Consider the following 26,830-nt stretch of genomic DNA (forward strand, 5'->3'; position numbering starts at 1 on the left):
AGGAAACGGTGGCACTGAGGGGGGAAAACCTTTCTCCTCCATCCTCCACTCCTATGTGCTCAGTTAGAAAATGCTGGAGCCAGGATGCTTCTGGACCAGAGTTTCTTGACTTTATTTTCCACTGGTGACTCTCAAGGAAAATGTTTTAATTAGATTTAAATTCTACCCTAATGAGAGAAATTAAACACTAAAGAATAAGATTTCTTCATTGAGGGTAAAGCGTTGGAGGGATGTTGCATCTACGAAGATCCAATTTTTGCCCTCTTGGGGGCAACATCAATCCCTTTGACAACATATGTTCTAGACCTTTCACTATGCAGTTACATTTGCATACTATATGTTTATCCCTTAAAAATACAGTCTTGTTTTACAGTTTTTATGATCTCTTCCAATAAGTATTATTCTGCATCTTGCTTTCCTTTCCCTCCATCAGATATCTCGGGGAGATATAGCTGTGTGGAGATATATATTTATCATTTTTTAACTGCTTCAGGTATTTAAATCACATCAACATGCCTGAACGTATGAAGTTCTTCTACTATTGTAAATTCAGGAAGTTTTGTATTTCTTGGCCTTCAACTAAGGCTTCAATAAATGTCTTTATGCCTGTCTCCTTGGGCTCATGTGTGAGGGCTTGTCTAATGTAGATACCAAGATGGGAACAGGGTATGTGCAGAGGCATATAATTTTAAAGGTACTGTCAAATTACCCTCCAGAATGGCTGTCCCAATTTTATTTCCCCACAGAGCATTTACAAGAGTACACATTTCCCCAAGTGTTTACATTAAATATGACCTCTTTCTGCCTTGGGTGGTGTTAAGCATTTTAATTAAATGAGTCATTTAAAAATATTTATATTACTCACCCGCTGATAGTCGCTTGTGTAAGACGGAAGGTGTGCAGATAAGATGATGCTGTTGGAAATGCTGACGAATAATAGCAGCGAGGCGGGAATGTGAAATGCCTTGTCCAGAAAACCTGTGCTAGCACCTAACTTCACAAAAGGCTAAGAATAATCACTGCAGGGAAACAGCTGCAGTGGACTTTGACACGGTGACCTCAGGCAACAGGCACTAAGTCTTTTGACCCATTCACCAAGTCTCTCAGGCACCAAACACACTACTGAGGGGAATGGAAACCAAATACCCAAATTCAATGAAGACTTGCAAAGACAATAACCCATTTACCAGAAAGAGAAACCACATCACAGCATACACACCACTAAACATCCTGAAAAAGAATACTAAAAGCTTTAAAATGTTAAAGAACAGCAAGGACTTTATCCCTATGATCAAATGCCAAGGTCTTTTAGAAGGGGAAAAAAAGACATTTAGAGTAAATAAAGTAAAAATGCCCCTTTCTGCCTCTTCTTCCTCCTTTCCCTACCTCACACATACAGATAGCCCCTACTTGAAATACATACACAGTTTAGTAGCTTGCAAAGTAATACAGAAAAAAAAAAAAGGGTGGAACAACATTTTGTATCAAGATTCATATTTCAACCAATATGGCTCTTTCTCAAAAGTGTATATTTTCCTTTAACCTTGGCCTAAAAACGATTGTCACGAGAGGGGAGGTCACACTTCAGAAGGCTGAAGGGAAGGTGAAGGAACAGCAAATGGGAAACTACACTTGTCGGGCACTTGCTATGTGCTTTGCATCTATTCTGTCATTTAATCCACATAACTGTCCTGTGAAGTACGATTATAAAAGAAACTGAAACGGAGCGAGGTCAGCATGACTTGGGCCCCTTAACCAACAATCGGGATGTGAATTCAGGCCTAATGACTCCAAAGTCTCTTTCCTCCTTGTGCCACGCTGCCTGCCGAAACTGAAAGAGTCCAGGTAATACTCGAATAGATCAGATTGTCAAATAACCTGAACAAGGCAGTGTTCCTGCTGTATCCTGCTGCGAGTTCTCCACTGGAGAGAAAAAGTAACTCACATTACAGTTGCTCAGAGGTTTCTAGAACTGCATTTTCTTTTCAAAGTTACTAGACGAGGTCAAGGCTTAATAATAACAACTATAGGAGGAGGACAATGAGACAGCATTCAGAAAACTTGCTGTAAGATTAGATCTGTTCTGATATATTTCCTTATACCCTAAAACAGCCAAAAGAGGAAAGGCAGCTGGATTTACTGCTGACTGTCTTGATTTGGAATTTGATGTCTGTAGTAACAGCCAAACATCCTAAAGGGCCACTGAAAACCAAGGCCCCTATGAGCAGAAGCCAGTTGACTAAAATCACTTGCTCATGGTTCCAGCTGCTTCTTGAACTAAATAGCACTGTGCTCACCTAAGTACTATTATCCAAATGCCCACCAAATGATAATTAGAAAGATATACATGATCCCCAAAGTCAAACACACATTCTGAAACTCAACTTGAATATTCAACAAAACTATGATTAGCCCAAACCTAGGCCAGTTTAAATCACTTACCTGGGGCTGTGAGATCACAGGGGTGGAAGTGGATGCAGTGGCCATGGTAGCTCTGCAGTTGTGGGCAGTGACCAGGCCCCCAGCACTACAGCGCCAGACACAAGAGTCAGATTCTCGTGGCTGCTGATCAGATCTCAGTCATGCTAGGAGGAAGTGTGTACCTGGAAAAGGAGGAAAACCCACAATTAGCCTAGGAGCACTACCATGGGAGTGAAGTACCATTGTCCAGAGGAAGCAAAAATCCCTTCTGTCAAATGCCAGCTACTAGCTCAATGAAAAGAGGGTGCATCTAACACCTCAATGCTAGGATTTCTGTACCAGTCATCCAAATCATGTGAAGGTGATGCATTTTTATTTGAATCCAACTCTGCATGCTAGCTCAATATTTGGGGGAGGTAGTATCAAGTTGTGAAAATGGGGAGACTGGACCGAGGGAGAAGCCACCCTGTCATTAAACAATAAAGGAATCAAGTGACCCACAATTGACAGCTGAGAGTTTATATACAAAGGGCCAAGAGAATAATACCATCAAGTGCCTTAGAGATCACTCAGTTCAACCCTGCCCGCTAACAGATGAAAAAACTGAGGGCTGGAGAAGAGAAGGGACCAGAGTCATACATTCATTAATGGCAGAACCAGCACGAAAATAAGCACCAACTCCCAGACCAATATGAAATACAAGAAGGTGAACGTGTTCCATATTTACGTTTCCTCAAGGAACTTAATTGCCACTTTCAGGATTAAAGAAAGGCAAGACAGCCCAAAGTTACAGGAATCAGTCACAGGAATGAGCCAGGTACTCAGGTGTGAGAAGAGGTGGGGGGAGGGGAGGCTTATAAGTCAGACTTCCCCATGTGTGAGGATGAGCATGTTTCTAAAACCCTTTGACATCCTCCAAGACAGGATGCTAGATAAGCACGAAGTAGAACTAAATCTTCCATTATTAATATGTTTTTTAAGAAAACTCAAAAAAAAAAAAAGCTAAATTCTCTGTAGTAAAGCATGGCTCAAATTCTGTCAAAAGATTGATGTGATTGTTTCCATGATGCAGTTTGGTCCAGAAAGGAAATGTTTTTCATTTTAAGAATTTAAGAAAACGCTTCCATTTTAAGACAATTTTCCATGTTTAGATTGTTTTCCTACCACCTAGCAATATTCTTTTATTCAAAGGCTATTTATTGAGCATGTATAGTGAACCAAGGGCATGAGGAATAAAACTAACCCGGCTCCTGCCTTCAGGAAGCTTTTGTCTGTAAACACACTTTCTAGTTGCACAGCATGTAAGATGATACCTACATACTTTTAGACGATTAGAAAATGATACTTTGAATAACAGTGAAACTAATGAACCAAGATCACAAGATCCAAGTCTTGAGCAGTAGGAAAGGTGAAGCAGGATGCTTCATCCAAGTCCTCTGACCCCAAATCCTCTGGTAACACTCTACATTAGCTAGATGATGGTAAGCAAGTGACATGACCTCAGAAGAACGGTTTCCTAAGAAATCATCTAGGTTTGGCAGCAGCTTCTATGAACTTTAACTTTTGATTTTATCCTGTCTTTGTGTATTATCCTTCATACTATAGTTTCAATCCCTTTAGGTTTTAATTGTTTAGAACTGTGACACCTCCCTATGTGCTTCTGTCTGTTACTGACAAATAAGAAGTAAAGCTGTCAAGCTGTTTTGGTGTAACATTCAACACAAAATTCCACAGGTGCCCTGAGACAACAGTGATGTTCTCATTAGTCCCAGTTTTCTGGGGAGTGGCGTGGAAGACCTGTTATTTACCACACTGTGAATTTAAATGAACGGCCCAGGAGAAAGGTCTATGTATATTGGAAGGCCTTCTCTTTCATGATGGCTGCTTAGAGTGAGAAGCCTACTCTGAGAAAATTACAAGCCCCCATGGTGTGCTGTTTTGTACTGAACTTCATTCCTGGCCATCACTGTGTGCTCACCCCTCCTTCTTTATTTTTCCTTTTTCCTTCTCGTGTATTTATAATTCACATGACCTTGCTCTATCATACGTAGGGTGAGCAGATGAATATATAAATAGCATGATAACCAAAAAACAAGACAAGCAGGCAAGTGAGATTCCATCCTTAAAGACTCATACTGTGTGCTCAGATCCAATTATAACATCATTTCTGCCAAGCTAAGTCATTAAGCAATATAACCTTAACATAGTTTCAATATTCAGAGTACAAGGAGTTGCCCAAAAGGTGAATCCTGGGCTCCTAGCCTGGAGTAAGGGAAGGGATATACAAATCAATGTGACAAATCTACCACAGGGCATCAGTGCTGACAACAAAAGGGGAAAATGTGGGTGACTGGAATTTAATGAAAGCCTGCCAGACATTGAGCACTTGAGCAGTCATTTCACATACAGTTTAGGCAGATATTGTTAAGTCATTTCACAGATGAGAAAGATGAGAAATTCAATGCTTTGAAAGGTTGCACAACATACCCAAAGTCACAACAGCCAGGAAATGTGGGCGCTGAGTCCAGAACCAGGACCCACGCTCTTCCCATAGACTGACACTGTAAGGGAACAAAATTAAGAAGAGACAGAAAGTGCGTGGAGTCCTTTGAAGCAGAAATTTCAGGTAGTCCTGAAGAAAGCAAGGCGAAATCAACTGTCCTGCAGAGTAACTATTCTCCCCACACTGTGAAACAGAGAGGCCTGTGCTGCTCTCATCTATACAAAGTTTTAATGACATGTTCCTAGATTTGATTTACGTTACGCATCCTTGAGATGCGTAATACAGATTGTTAGTTTGGTATCTTCAGGAAAAAAATAAGGCAGAAAATTAACTGCCTTCGCCTAAAGCACTTAAGACATCTCTAGTTTTGAGGATTTCATTGGCCATTATAATGTAAGAACATTATAAGAGCTCTTTATAAAATGGTGTATGGTTACTTAACTCTGAAAATACAAGGACTAAGCAATACTACCTCAAAGGGTAAAAATCAGCTCTCTCACGGGAGTGATATCTTCCATTATGCTTATGAAACCTATTTACTTCCCAACTTATTTACAATACTGGGCAAATCATGGGGGAGCTAGATACAATGACAAAAAAAGGTAATATTCTAAGTAATACTGCTGTTCAGTCCCTAGCTAAGTAAACTGGTTTACTGTCACATACTAGTCCCCTGCTTTCCCAGAGCCCCAGACTGTCAGCTACAGAGTTGCACAGATTTTTTTAAAGAAATACATCCCTCGTGAACTCTTCCAAATATCTGGATACCTGTCCTATAGTTCTTCCCATCTGTCATCAAACCAACACTCCATTTCCTTTGCTTGAGCTCCAAGACTGTGTTCCAGCTACAGGAAACCACAAAGCAGTGTGGGTTGGCCCCACTAACCCCAGCTACCCTTGGGTCATTACTGTTTCCCCTTCTCTTCTTCTCTACTTGTCTCCATTTTCTAGTCTAGGCAACTCTTCTAAGCTATATCGCTCTTTGCAAAACCACAAAACTACCTCTAATGGCCCTTGCTTACAAAAGATGAGCTTTGCTGCTTATTTATTTACTCGCCTATTCATTCATTCCCCTATTGTCACTGGATATGAATTATTTCAATATATATTGTATAAAAATACAATTTACAAATAAGAAAGCTACATAAGCTCATTCTTCTGTAGCAGATTACTAGAGAAATCACCAATTAAGTATAAGAATTGCAAATAACCTGAATCGGCCCTAGAAGCCACAGATGGATCCCAACTATTGCTTAAACTTCTAGAAATACACACTAGAAAAAATCAACATGGGAGGTTGACAGAAGGTAAGGCACAGCATCACCTTCATGTGAAGCTGCAACTGCATGGGCAGAAAATCAGCAAAAGAGACCCCAATAGACTCATAATGACACTCCTAGTTCAGCGGGATGAGGGTTGGCGGGAACTAAGCCAGGGAGAGTTGGAGTCTATTTAAAATACACTCACTCCTTAAAAGGGGCTCCTGGCTCCAATTGAGAAAGTGATCTCTCACTGCATTTACTTCTAATTTGCATGTGGCCATGATGAGTGCCCCAGAAAACATGTGGGGAATAAAACACTCCCAGCTGGCTTCTGATATGAGCAGCCATGCCAAGTGACAATAACCTTCCTAATTACTAAGTGCCACACCAAATACCTAAAAGAAAGTCTGGTTCTGAGGCAAACTTCATTTTGATTACTTCTGCAGCTGATGCTGGCTCCTAACCCTAGCCCTCACAGGAAGATGAATTTCTAATTTGCAAATTAATCTACTATAAATCTAAGCTTTTTTCTTCATCTGGACTTGAGTCAAACAGTGACTCATTTCAGTCTCCTGAAAAATCACAAGGCAATACCTGATACTGAATATGCATAGACTTTCCTCTCAAAGGATAAGTAACAGAGAAAAATCCAAATCCCTCAGGCATATGAAAAATTACAAGGGAAGAGACGGCTCTAGAATCAGAGCAAATGTTTACTTTAGAAATAGGTATACTACATAAAAGAAAACTTAAAAAATATAGGCTATCAGAAACAAGTCTGCATTAACCAAAAAAAAAAAGAAAAAAAAATCGGATTTATGAACTTCAATGAAGGCAGTTGATAAAGCAGAAAACAGAATTAAAAATAAAGCAGAAAATGGTATTAGTAGAGAAGATAAACCAGAGATTGAGGGAGTAGGGGACAGAACTACATGGATAAAGAGTTTAAAGCTTCCATCCTGAAAACAGAACAGATGAATAAAAAGTACTAAAGAAGAAGCCATCAATGCTGAAACCAAAAAAGAATAAATTTATCCCCAAACTTTTAGAAAAGTGTTGCACATATATAGAACCATTTAAATCAAATAGAAATCCTGCTGCAGAGAGCTCTATAGTCTGGCAAAAACCAAGTAGAAAAAAACTAAACACTTTCTAATCCCCTTCACCTTCTCCCTTACCCCCCAATACCCACTCCCATACAGCAACAGATTTTTTTCTATGTATCTCTATGTCTATTAGTGTTGTTTGCTCGTTTATTTTCTTCTGTAGATTCCACATAACCCTAAGCCTGGAGGAATAAAATGACAAGATATAGGAAGGCCAGAGCTATAGCTTCACTTTCTTAGTATCTATTCTTTCTATCAGAGCTAAATAGCATCTGAAGCCAGCCTTATATCATCTAAGGCCTGAGACTGAAAGATGCTTCTCTCCGTAATCTGAACAGATGAAAAGACTTGAAAATAGTCACATCAGGAAGAAGACACTGGACTATTGAAACAAAAACAAAATGCTTAAAAGTTGATCATTTGAAATTCAGTAGAACTGGAATGCAAAGTTCCAAATGTAAAAATCCAAAATGTAGAGCAAAAAAACAAAATGAGAATGCTAGAGGACTACTCTAGGAGATCTAATAATTAAATAAAAGCAAATCCAGAATAAAAGAATAAAGGAAATGAAAGGAGAGGAAATGAAATAACTAACTTAACACATTTTCTAAAACTGAAAAGTTTGTTGACCATAAGGGCCCACTAAGTTCCTACCAGCCCACCTCAATGATTTTAATATGCCCACATTAAGCTCATCACGATGAGTTTTTTTGGATTTTTTTACACTAGAGATTAAAAAAAAATTCTATATGCTATCAGAAAGTGGTGTGGAGGAACTCATAAACAAAGGATTAAGAATCAGTCTTTGGACTTCGTAACAGCAGCCTGCAAGCTAGAAGACAATGGAGCAATGAGGAAAGTGATTTATGACCTAGAATTGTATTGGAGGATGTTCTTCGGCAAAACAGGGAGGAAACTAAGAAAAAGGAAGGCATGTGACACAGGAATAGGAATTCAATACAAGAGAAAAACAAAGGGAGTTCCTGGCACAATTGTGCAAGGAGATCAATGGATGACAGGTAAGAGGACTCACAAAGCAGCCTTGGCAGATTAATTGTCCTTCGGATATATTAAGAGCAGATTTCTAGAACTGACAGAGAGTTTGGGATTGCATGAGTAATAAGCATATAGGAACTAAACAAACACAAAAAGAATGATTAATTTAAAGGGGAACAAAAAATTTGCAAAAGAGGAAAAAGAGTCGTAGAATTTCATAGAATTCTAGATGGCTCAACTATGGTCACCATTAACAAGATCATAATACCATTAACACTCAATAATGGCCTCACTCAAAAATAGTCAAGATCATGAACTAGCTATATCAGGACAAAGAGGTACAGGATGGCAGTATGTGTATGGCACACCTGCCTACCACATGGAAGTTCTATAAATATTTAAAACTGATAGAACGTACAGATAAAAATCTTAGAAATGCAATGCAAATACCAAATCAAGCAGCTAAAACAAGAGAAAATGGTAGCTATGATGAAGCTAAATGGTATGGAGGGACAGAGACTCCTTTTTCTTAGCAAGCCTCATACAGCTATTTGACACCTAAAATTACAAACATTTATAACTCTGATAAAGAAATAAAAGCAGGGCTGGCCGAGTGGCTCAGTTGGTTAAGCGTTAGCTTAAGAGCGCGAGCTCTGAGCAACAGGGCCGCAGGTTCGATTCCCACATGGGCCAGTGATGCTGCGCCTGAGCTGAGCTGCCACTGAACTACCAACAGGTGGCAGGATGGCTCAGGTGGTGATAGCACGTGCTCCTAACAACAAGGCTGCCTGCTCGAGATGGTGGGCTACGCCCACCAGCAACTAAGACTGAACCCAGCACCTTAAGCTGAGCTGCCGCCCAGATGGCTCAGTGGATAGAGTATGCACTCTTAACAAAAAGACTGCTGGTTCAACTCCCACATGGGATGGTGGCTACACCCACCCGCAACTAAGATTGAATACAGCACCTTGAACTTACAGGCCACAAGCTGCCCATGGGAAGCCAGATGGTGACTGGCGCCCTCCACAACTAAGATTGAAGAACAACAACATGGCTGGTACCCTTCCCCAATTCCCCAACACTGTTCCCCTCCCCCAATTCCCCAATTATAAAAAAGAAAAGAAATAAAAACAAAATAGGAAAACTAAAAAAAAACAGTATCACTGCTGAAACAAAAAATTTAAAGCTACAATAGGCAGAAGTGCCACTGCAGGAAATCAAATTGATGCCATGGAAGAATGGCTTGACAAAAATCACACGTGCTGGGCAGCCGGGTGGCTCAGTTGGTTAAGAGCGTGAGCTCTGAGCAACAGAGTCACCGGTTCGATTCCCACATGGGCCAGTGAGCTGCGTCCTAGCTGAGCTGCCACTGAGCTGCCAACAGGTGGCAGGATGGCTCAGCTGGTGAGAGCACATGCTCCTAACAACAAGGTTGCCAGTTCGACTCCCGCATGGGATGAGGGGCTACGCCCCACCTCCCCCAGCAACTAAGATTGAACATGGCACCTTGAGTTGAGTAGCCCTGAGCTACTGATGGGTGGCTGGATGGCGACTGGACTTGGAGCTCAGCTAGCTGTGCCCTCCACAACTAAGATTGAAGGACAACAACTTGGATGTTCCCCTTCCCCAATTCCCCAACACTGTTACCCTCCCCAAATTCCCCAATAAAATCTTTTTTAAATTAATAAATAAAAATAAATTTAAAAATTCCCCCAAAAAATCAAGTGGGGAAATCAAATCATAAAGGGAAAACGCTGAGCTACACACAGCCACCATCCCAGCCACAACAGATAAAGACAAAGAAGCAACTTTCAAGATTTTGTCAGAAAAAAGAAATGACTCAGTAACTATGCAGTCAGCCAAACTGTCTTTTACCAGCAATGGCAAAAAGAAGGCACTTTTAAATATAAAATAATCAGGACATATTTTATCCTGAATATCCACTTGATGACATAATGCAACTAATCATGTGACGAATCAAAATGTGTTCAGGAGAGCCTCAGCATGAGAAGGCTGTCAATCCATGGAAACACAGAATAACTGTGATAATACTGGTGACCCCCAAGGGCAGTTATTATAACTATTAAATGAAACACAATATAATTGAAATACATATATATAACTGTAATGAACTAAGATTAGAAACTCTAGGAAATCATTTACAAAAAGGAGAAAATTCTTCACCTTTTGAAAAAGGAGTCAACCAATGCTGTTTTATTTCTGAAAAAGTTGATAAAATGAGAATTTCAGGCTTAAAAAAAAAGAAGAAGAAAGGGAAAGAGGAGAAAAGGCTGACAGAGGGACAGCCATGCTACATTTTTGTATCTGAGCTTCCTATCCTCACCACTGCTTCCCATAAAACCGGTGAGGCCAGTGGTCTAGCTGGGATAAAGAAAGCTCCGATCCCTCTCAGACTCCATTTGCTTTATTTGGAGAGTTAGAACAAAGAAATTAGAAAAGCACCTGAGAAACCAAATAAACGCCTCCTGTTTTGTTTTAAATACCATTTCTACCTGTGACAGCAGAAACTTTGCTCTCTTCTTCAAAGATTCAGGCCCAAGATCTTGCTTCAGTATACTCACAGAAGACAACCTATTCCATGTTCTTAAATCTCTTTTCCACACATAGTATCAGTTTTTCCATTTGCTTCTCCAGCTTTTCAATCAGACCTTTTATTCAACATTTGTCCTAAAAGTTTATCCTTTCTATATGGCACTCAGCTGATGCATTCAAAGGAAGGAATACAGCTAGCCCATCCTGCTCACGCTGGCTAGCCACAGAAAGAGAAACACAATTGCACTCTTTTACACATGTTTTATGAGTTCAGACTCCAGTATTCTACAGATTGAAGAAACTGGCCAAAAATTATTTAAATAAGCTCACTGTCCCAATTTCAAAGACTGTACTGACAGGCATACAGTTTTCACTTTTGAACAGAAGAGTGTTCCTGATGGGAGAGATGTTATCTAGAAGCTTGTCAAAATAGGAATTGTAAAACACAATTTGCAGCAAAATCTCAAAACACTTGTCACTACTAGGGCAAAGAATGTATTGGCCTTATTCTTCACAGTCTTAAGTTTAAGCTACTTTGCTTTGTATTGCTTAGAAAATACAGAAAAATCTGTCGTTTAGGAATAGTGGATTAGAATGAGCTGGAATTATAGATTTCGGGGATAGAGGAAAATGAACTCGAGTGAATATGCTCAATCACAAATAGAGAGAACAAGAAAAGAAGGGATGGAAATTAAGGAAGGGAAGTCAAATACAAGGACTGAGAAAATCCTCTTGAAAGGTAGGACAATTAGAAGAATTATCCTTTGGGTAAGAGACAGACTTACTAACGCACTTGTCTATTGCCCGGGACCCACAATGTCTAAACTCTTGATCATCTTGGTATCTGCAGCCACGACCCTCTGCCATTTGCATAGGGACCCAGCGCAGGGCAAAGACGAATGGAAATTATGAGTTCCACCTAAGGGAGGAAGTACCTGAAGCATAGGGTAGATATATTTGTATTGACAAATGCTTAGGCAGGGAGCCTCTGAGTCAAGCTGAACATTTGCAGTCCATAGGCTTCAGGGCAAGGAAAGTTACAACCTTTTTAACCAAACCTCAGGCCACACTAGACTCTTCCAACCACAGCCAATGGAAGTGTCTTGGAAGGTATTTCCTTCTAAGAGCAAGCACATGTTTCTAAAATCAGAAGTAATTCCCAAATGGCTGAGACTAGAAGGAATACTAATATACATATTCATATCGGTGGAGTTGAGGGGAAGGGAAAAAGGGAAGAGAGCAAATGGGGGTGGAGGCAAAATATCAAAATAACTGGCCAGAATATAGAACCCAATGGCTGTGATAAGAAAAGCGACTCAGCCCAAAGTAGCAGCTTGTAACAGCAAAGGATTCTATTGACAAAGGCATTCTCCATTATTTACAGTTTTGAGTAGCTTAAACTTCAAATACCTTTGAGAGTATGAGTCAAAATCAATTCTGAGTGCCTGAACTGAAGAACAGTGATTTAAAGCAGTACCTCAACATAAGAAAGTTATGCTTGAGAGATAATTTTCAGATGTATTTGCCACAATGTAGGAAGACAGGCACTCGAATTGAGTTATGGTTCAGATGCAACTGTTATAATCTTTCTGGAAAACAATGTGTGTGTGTTTGCGGGTGGGAAGGGGGGGTGCATCAAGATCCTCAAATGTATTCTGAATCAGAGGGTATGTCATTCCACACCTGGGAATTTATACTGTGGAAAGAATTACTATTAAGGGCAAAGATTTTGCTACAAAGATGCTTAATGAAATATCATACATAACTGGAAATTTTAGAAACAATCTAAACATCAATAACATGGTACTTGACAAGTGAGTTATTAAAACTATGCTCACATGCAATTCAATTTTATACAGCCAATTAAACTTCAATTCTATTGAAATTATGTATTTATATCTCTCCCCCATTTGGGAAAACAGAGACACAGCAAGATAACACACACACACACACACACACGTATTATGCCCTAAGGTGATAGAGGCATTTCAGTTTTTCTACAGAAAAAGAATGTAGGGGGTTAAGATGGAGTAACAAGAACCAGATATAACCACCTGTCTAAAACAACAACAACAACAGATTAAAATACTGGACATCAGGTAACAAAAGACAATGACTGCTAAGAACTGGGAAAAGGACAGGCAAGCCCTACGATTGCCCCAGCTTCCTGCCTCAAAAGCATCCAGGCCACAAGACAGGGGAAAGTCAGGTGGAACCCAGGGAACTCACTAAATTGAAGAAGCAAATCTGAGAACCCAAGAAGTTCAAGACAGCTAGAATTCAGAGTATCCACAAAGGAGAGAACTGGAAAGACAGAAAACCGGAGAGATCTGCAGTGCCCCACTTGAGTATTCAACAGAGAACCAATCAGAGAAGGTACATGAAGAAACAGTTAGAGGCTGGAGTAATATCCATCTGAACAGTTTCTGTTCCCACCAGCAAGACTGAAAACCCGCACAATCCATAGGACACTGGGTAGAGCACTCAGAGCATCTTACCTCAGACGTGGGAAAGAATTACTCATAGGCCTAGACTAAACACTAAGCTGATCCAACTGAACAAATTTTAAGGGCAAGACCTGAAAAGATTAAATTGTTTCCAAGTAATTAACTGTGACTCAAAACAAAGCTTGAGAATACAGAGGGCACCAAAAAAATCTATACACATTTTAAGAAAGGAAAAAACTGTATTAAAATTAGAATACACAATATATACTGATAACAAAAGATGAACACAAGTCACGTTTGACTTCTGCAATTACCAGAGGTGCTCAAAAGGGTTACCATCAGCGTCCAGACACTTCTGATTACGGTGAACATTGCTTGGCAGACTTCTGTGGTGAGCGTGGACTGTTCCAACACCACAGCAGAAGAAGCAGGACTTATTGCTGTGCGAGGCCTCCCAGATCTTCCCTTGTGCCCATCACACACAGTACCATGCGTCTCAGACTTATCATGAATGCGTGCTATTGTTAGGCATGTTGAAGGTTCTGTTGCATACTCACACCTCCATTGTCTCTGTATTTCCACAGCATTCTCAAATTTCAAATACCACTTCAAAATGGTCTTGCACTTCTCGAACAACTGTGCTTTCGCCATTTTTTTAACTGTCCTGCCTGTCGCGTGGTGACGCCAGCATTCATTTAATTAACGCCATCTTTTGAGCGAACATCATACTACACATTGCTACTGTAATTCAATTCAACTTTGAAAAGTGATACATAGATAACAGCTCTTAAAATGTACATACATTTTTGGGGCACCTCCAGTATTTATAAGAACACAAAAATACCCGGCATTCAACAAGGAAAAATTCACAGTCTGACATCCAATCAATGATTACCAGTCAAGCAAAGAAGCAGGAAAATACGACCCAGCATGAGGACAAGAAACAAAAATCACTCAATTGAAATATACCCAAAACTGATAGAGATGTTAGAGTTAATATTCAAAGAAATTAAAATAGTTATTACAACCATATTCTAAATGTTCAAAAAGTACAGACATAAAAGATATTTTAAAAGACTCAAATCAAATTTCTAGAGATAAAAAATGTATAAAATGAGAAACACACTGGATGGGAGTAACAGAAATATTTGACATTGCAGAAGAAAAGATTTGTGAAGTGACAGAAATAGAAACTATCCAAACTACAACACTGAGAGAAAAAGAGAAAAAAGAAAAATTAAAAGAACATCAGTGAAATGTGGGAAATTTTCAAGTAGACTATTATGCAACTAATGGGAAACCCCAAAGGAATGAGGACAGAGAAAACATATTTGAAAAATAAAGGCCAAAAAATTCAAAATTTAATAAAAACTATAAATGCAAAGATTCAACAAGCTTAATGAACCATGAGCACAAGAAACAAAGAAAAATGCACAAAGGCACATCGTAATCAAATTTATCAAAACATGATAACAAAAGAAGGCTTTAAAGTTGCCAGCTTTTAAAAAAAAAAAAGAATTGTGACATAGAGAGGAACAAAGATAAGGATGACAGCAGATTTTTAATCAGAAAAAATGAAAGTAAAAAAGACAGCGATAAACATCTTTAATGTAATGGGGAAAAAATAACCCTATCAATCCAGAATTCTACACCCATGGAAAATGTGTTTCAAAAATAAAAGTAAAACAAAAATATTTTCTAACATAAAAAGCTGAAAGAATTCATCATAAGCAGACTTGGACTACAAGAAATATTAAAAAGGAAGTCTACCAGACACCAGGAAAATTGTATCAGATGAAAAGGTAAATATTCAAAAATAACTGGAGAACACCAAAAATAGTTATTAAGTGGGTAACTATAAAAAAAAATTTTCTTACATAAGTCTCTTTAAATTATAATTAACAATTCACAGAATGGAAAAAGATATCTGTAAATCGCATATCTGATAAGAGACTTATATACAGAATATAAAAGGAATTCTTACAAATCAATACTAAAGACACAAATAAGCCAATTTTAAAGTGAGAAAAGATTTGAAGACATTCTGCAAAAAATAAAAAATTATACACACACACACACACTTCTACTTCGCACCTACTAAGATGGCTATAATCAAAAAGACAGATAATAACAAGTGTTGGCGAGGATATGGAGAAATTGGAACGCTCATACATTGCTTGTGGTAATATAAAATGGTCCAGTGACTGTGAAAAACAGTAGTGCCTCAAAATATTAAAGAGAGTTTCCATATGACTCAGTGGTTCCACTCTTGGGTGTATATACCTAAGGGAATTAAAAATACATGTCCACACAAAAATTGTACAAGAATGTTCATAGAAGTATTATTCAAAATAGCAAAAAACTGGAAACAAACCAAATGCCCATCAACTGATGAATGGATAAAAATTAAATGTAGCATTTCCAAACAATGGAATATTATTGGTCAATAAAAAGAAATGAAATAATGATAAATACTACAAGCATGCATGAACCTTGAAAACACTATGCTAAGTAAAAGAAGGCAGTCACAAAAGGCCAAACGTTGTATGATTCCATTTGTGTGAAATGTCTAGGATATGTAAATCCATGCGACAAAAAAGTAGATTAGTGTTTGCCAGGAGTTTGGGGGAGGACAAATAGGGAATGACTGATAATAGGTACAGGACTTCCTTTGAGAAAGATGAAAATTTTCTAAAATTGATTGAGGTAATAGTTGCATAACTCTGAATATAGTTTTTGAAAAACACTGAATTGTACTCCTTAAATGGTTGAATTGTATGTGAATTATATCTCAATAAAGCTGTTAAAAAGAATTGACAAAAATAACAATGGGATTTGTTACAAAGGTAAAAGTAAAACAAAAAAGTTAAGGGGGAGAGATGTAAGTATACTGTTGTAAGATATAGTATACAGAAAGAGGTATAATATCACCTAAAAGTAGCCTACAATAAGTTAAAACCTACTATAAGTGCTGAATCAACCACTAAAAATAAAAGAATTATAGGTAATATGCCAAGGAGATAAAATAAAATCATAAAATATACCAAACACAAAAAAGGAAGAGAAACAAGGAATAGATGGGACAAATAGACAAATAACAAGATGACAGACTTAAATATAACTGTATCAAAACACACACACATTAAATGTAAGTGGTCTAAGAAACTCAATTGAAAGACAGAGATTGTCAGATTAGATTTCTTAAAAAAGCAAGACCCAATTTATATGCTCCCTACAAGAGTCATACTTTAAATATGAAGACACAGTTTAAAAGGGTGGAAAAAGGTATGCCAAGCCACCACTAAACAAAATAAAGCTGGAATGCCCGTATTAGTATCTGACAGGGTAAATTTTGGAGCAAACTATATTACCAAGGATAAAGAAGGTCATTTCATGATGATAAAGGTGTTGATTCACCAAGATGACATAACAATCCTAAAAGCTTATGTATCTAATAAGGGAACTTCAAAATATACCAAGTAAAAACTGATGACCGGAGCAATAAACAAATCCACAATTACAGCCAGAGAATATAATACCCCTCTGTCATTAATTGATAGAACAAAAAATTAGTAAGGATATAAAGGACTTCAACAACTCAATCAACAAACTTAGTCTAATTGACATTTTGGGAATACTCAACCCATCACCAGCAGAATACACATTCTTCTCAAGTGCAAAGTGAACTTGTACCAAGGTAGAGCAAATTCTGAGTCATAAAACAGGTCCCAATAAATTTAAAGGATTCAAGTCATGCAAAGTATGGTCTTTCACTGCAACTGATTTAAATTAAAAATCAGTTACAGACAGATCTCTGGAAGATCTCCAAATGCTGGAAAATTAACATATCTCTAAATATTTTATGGATCAGGAAGTAACTGAAAGAGGAAATTGAAAGTATTTTTTAATTAAATGAATATTTTGAAATGAATGGAGATGAAAACAAATCATCAATATTTGTGGGATGTAACTAAAGCAGTACCTAAGAGGAAAATTATATCATTAAACAATTTTATTAGAAAAGAAGTCTCAAATAAGTAATTACATCTTTCACCATCAGAAACTAGACAAATATGATGCAGTTAAAGCCAAAGTACGTAAGAAGGAAAATAGAAGAAATACATCACAATGAAATGGACAGTAGAAAACAATAAACCCAAAAGCTTTTTCTTTGAGAAAAATCAATACAATTGCCAACCCTCTAACCAGACTGGTTAGGGAAAAAAGGAGAGGAGGCACAAATTACTAGTATCAGAAATGAAAGAGGGGTGGTCACTACTCACCCCTTAGACATTGAAAGGATAATAAGTGATAAAGACAGTGCAGTGTAGTGTGGGCATAAAGAAAGACAAATAGATTTCAGAAATAGACCTACACAACTAATTTTTGACAAAGGTAAACAAGCCATGTAGTGAAGAAACAATAGCCTTTTCAACAAATTGTGTTGGAACTATTGGATATTCACATGCAAAAACAAAAAAAAATCGATTCATATCTTACATCATATACAAAAATTAACTTAAATGGCTCATAGGTCTAAATGTAAAACCTAGAACTATAAAACTTCTAGAAGAAAACACAGAAGAAAATCTCCATGGACTTGAGTTAGGCAAAGTTTTCTTAGATAAGCTATAAAAAAGCATAATTCAGAAAAGAACAAATTGAAAAACTTCACCAAAAGTTCTCTGTTTTTCAAAGACACTGAAGAAAATGAAAAAACAAGCCACAAACTGGGAGAAAATATTTTCAAATACCTAATGAAGGACTTGTATCCAAAATATATATTTTTTAATGTCAAAATTCAGTAAGAAACCAAACCCATTTTTAAAAATAGGCAAAAGATTTAGACACTTCACCAAAGAGAATACACAGAGGGCAAATAAGCACAGAAGAGCAGTTAGAAAAGCATAAATGAAAACCACAATGAAATACCATTATATCACACCTAAAATAGGTTAAATTTAAAAGACTGACCATACCAAATGTTGATGAGGATGTAAAGGAATTGCAGCTCTCACACACTGTTGTGGGGCTGCAAGATGGAATTGGTTTGGAAAACAATTTGGCAATTCCTTTATAAGTTAAACATACACTTACCATCCAATCCAGCCATTTCACTCCTAAGAGTTTACCCACGAGAAAAGAAAATATGTCAACACAAAGGCTTGAGCACAATGTTTATAGTAGCTTTAATCTCTAAAAGCTAAAAACTAGAAACACCTCAAATATCAATTCACAAATGAATGAATAAACAAATTGTTGTATATCCATTCAATGGAATACTACTCAGCAATCAAAAGAAATGAACTATTCACATACACAACAGCATGTATTAGTCTCAAAATAATTACACTGATGGAAAGAAGCCAGATAAAACAAAGCACTTACTGTGTGATTCTATTTATATGAAACTGTAGAAAATGCAAACTTATCTACAGTGATCAAAAGCAGACCAGTCATTGCCCAAGAATAGAAGGGGAGGCAGTGCGGCAAAAAGTAAGATCAAAGGGACAGGAAAAAATGTGAGGGTTGGCCGATGTGCTCGCTATCTTGATGGTGGTGATGATTTCAAAGGTATATACAGATGTCAAAACAAATCAAATGGTACACTTTAAATATGTGCAATTTAGGTATGTCCTCAATAAAAAAAAAATACTAAAAAAAGTATGTCTTATAACAAAGAAAATGCTATATTATAGATTTTTAAAAATACAATAAATAACATTCTCCTTGAATGGAAAACACTGGCTTGTAAGAAAATCTGACCACTAACTATAATATACATATATATGTTTGTAATACAAACAACCATATGTTTGTAATATTGCAAGGACAGCCCAATGCAGTGTTTGAGGTTAAATTAGGTGAGGAGGATATCCCCATGAGAAGGAAGCCCAGGGCACTTGTCAGAGCCTGAAAAGTGAGGGGGCATCCAGGAGAGGGAGAGAGAAAGAGAGAAAGATGGGGGTGGGGGGAGGTTATGAACTCAGTTTTCAATAGCTATAGAAACAAAAATAGGTGTAAAAATAGGTATAGGGGTGTGTGTGTGTGTGTGTGTGTGTGTGTGTGTGTGTGTGCGCACGTGCGCACACGCATGTATTAGTGAAGGGCCTGGGATTAGTGACACTCCAATAACAAGTATCCTAGCACTTAGATCTTGGTCTCTAAATATCATTCTCTACTGAAAGAAACCAGGCTCTTTGGAGCAATGTCTGATTCCAGAGCTGGAGCACAAAAGTACACGATGACTCGGAACGTCTTGAGCCAGAAAGTTAAACAGCACTTGAAGAATTAAGGAGACATGTTAAAAGGACAAGGAAATTAGCTTGAAGCCCACCCCCTGGCCGAAATGGAAGTTTTTGAGCTTAAAATTAAATGACAGAGCAGATTTGTAACTCTTTGAGTAAAATGTAAATCCATTTTAATGTAAATAAACTAATAAAAGTTTGACAAGAAATCAGATGTTTCCATAGACTCAAATACTTCCCCACATAATTCTTATTAATTACAAAGAAACACAGTAACTTTACAGTGAAGAAGTCTGGAAGACGCCACCTTAATCAAGGGATCCAAGTAAACATCGCCGGAAACTGGGACAAATCAACATTGTGCACCACCTGACAGGATGCACTGAGAAGAGCATAGCGTCCCTTCTGTGATATTCCTGCCAAAGTTTCAAAATCTGAATTTAATCACAAAGAAACATGAATCAAACCCAAACTGAGAAACATACTACAAAATAATGGTCCTACAATCTTCAAAACATCAAGGTCATAAAAGAAAACTGAGAAATTGTTCCATAATTTAATAAAAGAGACTAACAAGAGACGTGACAAATATAATGCAAGACCCTGGACTGGGACCTTTGCTATAAAGGGTATTACTGAGACAATCAGGGAAAACGTGACCGGGGTCCTGAAAATTAGCTGATAGTAAGATAATGATGTTAACGTTCTAATTCTGATGGTGGTTTTGTGGCTGTGGAAGAACAACCTTGTTTGTAGGAAATACATTATAAAGAATTTGAGGGTATTAGGGTATCATGTCAGCAAGTCATTTTTATTTTTTTTTTTAGTTTCAGGTATACAAAGCAAGGTAATAGACATTTACACGCCTCACAAAGTGATAACCCCCCCTCCTCAATCTACTACCCCTCTGACATTGTATGTAGCTGCTATAATACCATTGACTATATTCCCTATGCTGTACTTTACATCCCGTGACACTATATATATAAAGTTATAGTTGACATTCAATATTATTCAACTGTAGCTTCAGGTATATAGTGCAGTGGTCGCATCTACAGTCTATGAAGTGATCCCCCTGATAAGTCCAGTACCCATCTGGCACCCTACATAATCTTTACAACATTATTGACAATCCCCCACATTGTATTTCACATCCCCGTGACTATACTGTGCCTAGTAATTTGTACTGTCTAATCCCTTCACTTTCTCCTCCCATCTAGCAACCATCAATTTTTTTCTCTCTATCTCTGAGTCTATTTCTGCTTTGTTTGCTCATTTATTGTTCTTTAGATTCCACATATAAGTGAACAATTCATTCTTAACTGACTTGGTGCCATAAAAGCTTCTCCGTCCATGCGTACTGTACTTGCAACTTCCCTGTAAGTTTGAGACAGGAGAAGGAGTGGGGGAGGAGCAGGAGCAAGAGGAGACACCCCGTCATCTAAAACAAAATGTGCTTAATTAGAGGGGTGTGTTCATGTGTCGCTACCAACTGTAAGAACAGACAGGCCGAAGAATAAATTTAATTGTAAAAACTGTTTTAATCTAGTTAGAAGTTACTGTTCCAAATTACACGACTATCCCAGACACACATGTGCCTGCTTTTAGAGAAGACAGGAAAGACGTCTCAGACAAATCGCAGAGTGTAAGAGGCATGTTGCCAAAGAGTCAAATAGATCTTCGGAAAAAGGAGAAGTCTGGACCACAGTAAACAATGCAGGCAGCATCATACCGCCAAGTTTTGCTGTATTTTCCAAAGCTAAAGAAATGAACAGGATTAGAGAGATACCTTTACATTCAATAAAACAAAAACAAATAAAGGCGGAAGCCCCAGTGTTTCTTCTGTTTCCAGGGTGTAAGGAAAATGGGAAAAGGTACCATGTTCTTTGAAGATGGTGGATTATGAAATTTCTTCTGCCTGGAAGTGACAATAATCTCTTCCAGATGTTGTTTGGCCCACAATGTGCTATTCAAAAATATGAAAGTTTTGTTTATTTTCAAAACTCAAGAGCCAAATAAGAAACCTAGTTTCCTTCACTAATCTCTATTGAAACTGGAGATAAGTTAGCTTTAAAAAAAAAAAGATCTATGTACATCCTAAGTCTACCCAGAGTTTTGAGGGGACAATATATATATATATATATATATATATATATATATATATATATATATATTACCTGTTGAATACAATCCTAGTATCTACTTTTTTATGAGAAAAATAACGAGGCACTTAATTTTATTTCCTTTCCTGCCCCCAAATATACCCTTTTTCCTCTGTGAAGTCTCTCATGGCAATATCTCTTTAAAACAGGCTTTTTCAAAACAGTAGGTATAGAGGGAAATCTTAAGAAAACTAGTATTGTGCTAGAGGATGAATTATTCCCAGCTGGGTTGAGGATATGTAAATACCATAGTTTCCTGAGAAGTCACATACATGCTTTTGCCAACTTGAGAGGTCAGTAAGAAAAGGCTGGCCTCATTCATTAATATAACAATTCTATGAGTAACATTTCAAACATTATCACCCCCGTTGAAGCAATTAGGAATATGAAGCAAAGGGAATTAAATGACTCTTCTCCATTCATAATGATTTAGTAACTATGAGAATAAACCAAGCAGGGCCCCTCCCTAACTTCCATGAATGGTATTCTAACTTTTGTTTTGCTTTTACGAAAGGATTTTAAATGTAACAGTGGATATCTTTTAAAATGATTGTTGAAACTGTTTATCACAAAAGCAGCGGGGGAAAAAATGGAAAGGAAAAGAAGCCTTTTTATAAACTGTGAAGAGAGAGTAAAACCACAAAGTGACCACAAAGCCCCCATGCCTGACGCGCAACCTAAAAACCAACCGGGGACCTTAAAACAGCTGTGAGGCACCACTTTAAAGACTTCTAAACATCTAACCATTAGCCTGAAAGATGCTGTCCTACGCGCCCAGAAAATCCCAGGGGGAAATCCAAATGCGTAGAGCATGAAGACTGTCATACAGAAAAGACTTCTAATTAGTGTGAAAAGGGATTATACGGCCACTCCAAAGAGATGATAATGCATTATCATATTAGAAAGGCAATCCTGGTACAAAAGGCATCAGCAGGAGAAGAAAAAAAAGTGTTTTGCTAAACTAATATTACCTAAAAAAGCAGGGCGAAGAAACAGCCACACAGGCTCAGTGGGTGCAGTTCCTACCAAGGACTTTCTGAGGCTTGAAAAGGAAGGAGTGTGTGGTAGGGTTGGACTTAGTGTAACTGCTGTTTTTAGCCTAGTCATGGAGATAAAATAAGCAGGCAGCATATCTCTAAATCCTTTATATTCCAAGAATTCTCCATTTTCCACTACTGTATTTCTAGGCTCCAAGAAACCAAATGCAGTGTACACGATCCACAGCAGAGAAGTGACTCCAAAGGAAAAAGGAAAAGGCCACGTCTCTGCAGAACCACCTCCGTTTCTTTGGGTGGTGGCTGTGGAGGTGAGTGAGGTGACAAGCAAGGACCCTTCTCCTGCTGGGGCCTGATGGTTTCCTTTTGGAGCCTGATCTCGGATCCCTGTTACATGAACTCCTCTCGGTTGGAGGTCATAGCACCACACTGATTTCTTTTGGCTCCAATCCGGCTTTGCAGCTGTTTGTACTTATTTGAGGTATGGTGTGTTTTGAAACAAAATGAACCAGATTTCCCCTACTGCCTATGTCAGTGCCTGGTAAGGAGAAGCATTAACTCTTTCACAGCAAGTCACTGACGATTGTAACGCGTCCATCATATGGAGGAAGACCTAAGGAGACACTGACCCAGAGCTGGGAAAGGTTCTCCACACAAGAAGCTCGTTCCAAGGCAAAGGGCAGATAGTCCATCATTTAGTTTCTGGACCCCATCCGTTTCCAAACAAGTTTCAACCAGGTTACAAAAAGTTATAAAAGAACAAGAGTCCTGACTATGAACAATTATACGCCAACAAATTGGATAATTCAGAATGGATGCATTCCTAGAAACATACACCTACCAAGACTGGATCAGGAAGCAATAGAAAACTGGAACAGACAAATAACAAGTTAGGAAATTGAAACAGTAATCAAAATTCTTCCAAGATAAAAAAGACTAGGATCAGATAGTTTATTTCACTGGTGAATTCTACCAAACATTTAAAGAAGAATTAATGCCAATCCTTTTCAAACTCTTCAGAAAAATTGAAGAGGAGGGAACTTTCCCAAACTCATTTTATGAGGCCATTGTTACCCTGACACCAAAGCCAGATAAGGACACTATGACAAAAGAAAACTACAGGCCAATATCCCCGATAAATACAGATGCAAAAATTCTCAACAAAGTTCTAGCAAGCCAAATTCAACAGCACATTAAATGGATCATACACCATGATCCGGGAGTGCTAGAAAGTTCAACATATGCAAATCAATAAGCATGATACACCATAAAAATAAAGGATAAAAATCGTATGATCCTCTCAATAGATGTAGAAAAAAGCATTTAACAAAATTCAACATCCTTTCAGATAAAACCATCAACAAATTAGGGATAGAATTAATGTACCTCTACATAATAAAGGCCATATGTGACAAACCCACAGATAACATCATACAGATAACAGTAGGGCCACTGATTCCTGGGCCCTGCTGAACGAGACTCTGTGTGGGTGGGAACCAAGAAAGGGTATTTTAACAAGTGCCCAAAGTGAGCCGAGGTTGAAAGCCAGATGTGTTAACAACTGCATCACACCAGCGGTTCTCAATTGTAGCATCCAGAATTCATTGGAGGGCTTGTTCAAACACAGACGGCTAGGCCCCACCCCACAGAGTTCCTGTTTCAGCAGGTCTGGGATGGGCCCGAGAATCTGTACTTACTAAGTTCTTAAGTGATCCTGGCATTGCTGGTCCAGGAACTACTCACGAGACTGTTCGTTTAATATCCAGTTGCCTCAAATGGCCTTTGATAGAACTAGAAAGCAGGGGTCTGACGTATTGATTAGAAAAACAACTTCATGTGCTTCTGATACCAGGCATGAAAAGCAAATTTGGCATTTTCTTTAAAAAAAAAACAAAAAAACACTTCACTTATTCAGTTATGAGGTTGCCAGAAATTTTCTTAGGAAGGAGCTTTTGAATTATTCAATAAAGATTTTTAACTATAATTACAAATGTACAGCATGGTGACCATAGTTAATAATACTGTGTTGTATATTTTGAAAGTTTCTAAGAGAATAGATCTTAAAAGTTCTCATTAAAAGAAAAAAATTGTAACTGGTGATGGATGTTAACTAGACCTGTTGTGGTGATCATTTCACAATATATACAAATAGCAAATCATGTTGTACACCTGAAATTAATACAATGTTATATGTCAGTTATATCTCAATTGTAAAATAAGACTAACTGGAACTCCATGGACCAGTGAAGAAAAGATCAGAAGGCAGATGTTAGCATTTTTAAACCTTGAACATTAAAAACACACTTAGTAAAGCTACTAAAAGCATGTTATTTTTAAAGAGGATTCTATCCCAATGTGTGTCCCTGGGAATAAGAGAACTGCAACATGTACCCACCACATCATTACATGAATTGACCCGTGGAATGAAGCTATTTAAGGCTGCCCATCTGAATAGTGGAGGGTGTCTGCCAAAAGCGACAACTTTAGTTTTGACAATGTCAACAGCAAGCTCTCCTTTAAGAAAAGGACTGGCCAATAGGTCTAAGGCTTCTTAAATTCATTTCCTGTTCATGAGCATAAGCTCATACCATATCTCTACTGGAGAGGCAATATCTTTTTCATACAAAGGTCTTTTTAAGTTATTAAATTATAAATTTAAAAGGAGGGATGTGGAAACAGATGGGCTTTATATCATTTGGAAATGAAATCTGTTCTGTCAATAGAGAATTCTTTTAACTACATGATTCTCAGTGTGGCTATATCAAACTCTAGAAACATAAAAAGTCTTAAAAAAAAAAGTGAAAGTCTAAAATCTTTGAGATCAGTCAGTTCAATCCAGAGACATTTCATTAGAATCAAAGCTGTGGTTAAATCAATAAATCTTGCAAATGGTCATAGGCTGACTTCTGAAGAAAGATGACACCAGCTCAAATTCTGTCACATGCCCACACCCATTTCCAGTTAAAATACACATAAAGACCAATGAAAAGACAAAAACTCAAAGTGGCTCTGAAACCAAGAATAACAGCCAGCCATTTGTAAGAACCTGGGAGCAAAGTCTACTTAAAGTACAGTGAAGATGAAGCTCAATTAAAAGCAGTGTCCAAGGAGAAAGAACAGCTAGAAGTAGGCTGGCAAGTTCAGGCCTCTTCCACTCTGCTTCCTTTTCCAGTGGGAGAGTGGGAGCAGCCCTGCACTGTGAGGTTCTGCTTTCTGAGACGACAGACAGTGACCCACTCTTCTCCCTTCCTCCCATCCCTTGCAGAAGTTCTGTGCAAAGGAGTTTTTTCAGCAGTCAGTAAGCGCAATAAACAATCCACTGGCTGGTTCATGGCCTCCTGAACAAGAGATAAGAAAAGTCCAGTTTTAAGAGATCTGGACACAGGAAGAATTCTAACATGAAGAATTTCCTTGTCACTGGACAAGTTTCTTAGTATTCATTTGTAACTCGGGTAAAAATGGGCCCCACTTTGATTGGAGAGACTTGTTTGGGGAGTGGGGCCAGGGTTTTCCCGTGTCGGCAATCAAGGTACATACCCTCAGGGGTACTCGGGGGATGGTCCTTGCTGATGGTGTCAGGTGCTCATGCAGGAGCACACCTTGCTATGTGGAAGAGGCCGGGCTGGAATCTAGCAAACGCTGCACCATTTGCCCAGCTGCGAGCCTGAGTGTGGAGCCCCAAAGAAGAAGCCTTCTGAAACCGGTTAGGAGACGCACAGCTAGTAACTGAGGGATGATTTTAACTCCAAAGGCTAGGCCTGTACTGTCCAATATGTTAGTCACATGTCATATGCAAACAGTGCAAAACATTTCCATCATTATAAAAAGGTCTATTAGTCAGTGCTGGCACACTGTTCACAAAAATTGTGAAGTGAAAAAAGCTTTGTTACTTTTCAAGTAAAATGGAAGTATTAGTAATCTCGTCTACAAAATGCAGTTTCCACAGAGAGTTCTATCATTTTAGAATCAAATCTAACTAACTGCCTCTAGAACAATGTATACGTTAAGACAGTTTTTGTTGTTTTGCTTTGTTTTTTTAAGATTTTTATTGGGGAATTGGGGGATGGGAACAGCACTGGGGAATTGGGGGAAGGGGAACAGACAAGTTGCTATCCTTTTGTTCTTCAGTCTAGTTGT

General features: G+C 38.1%; 1 protein-coding gene across 8 annotated transcripts in view; it reads right to left on the reverse strand.

The window, feature by feature from the left end:
- The window catches only part of LPAR1 (lysophosphatidic acid receptor 1), a 247,682-nt gene that overhangs the window by 81,940 nt on the left and 138,912 nt on the right, over positions 1 to 26,830 (reverse strand). For 7 of the 8 annotated variants that reach the window (XM_019635896.1, XM_019635897.1, XM_019635893.1 and 4 more), the window contains exon 2: positions 2,443 to 2,603. In XM_019635896.1, coding sequence (XP_019491441.1) covers positions 2,443 to 2,487 — 45 coding nt within the window. In that variant the 5' untranslated portion in view covers positions 2,488 to 2,603. Of the gene's footprint in view, positions 1 to 2,442; positions 2,604 to 4,908; positions 4,932 to 26,830 lie in introns of those variants that run through there. The other variant, XM_019635898.1, reaches the window with a different exon arrangement.

Source organism: Hipposideros armiger, unplaced genomic scaffold, assembly GCF_001890085.2.
Source record: "Hipposideros armiger isolate ML-2016 unplaced genomic scaffold, ASM189008v1 scaffold_24, whole genome shotgun sequence".
In the NCBI taxonomy this organism is placed as follows: domain Eukaryota; kingdom Metazoa; phylum Chordata; class Mammalia; order Chiroptera; family Hipposideridae; genus Hipposideros; species Hipposideros armiger.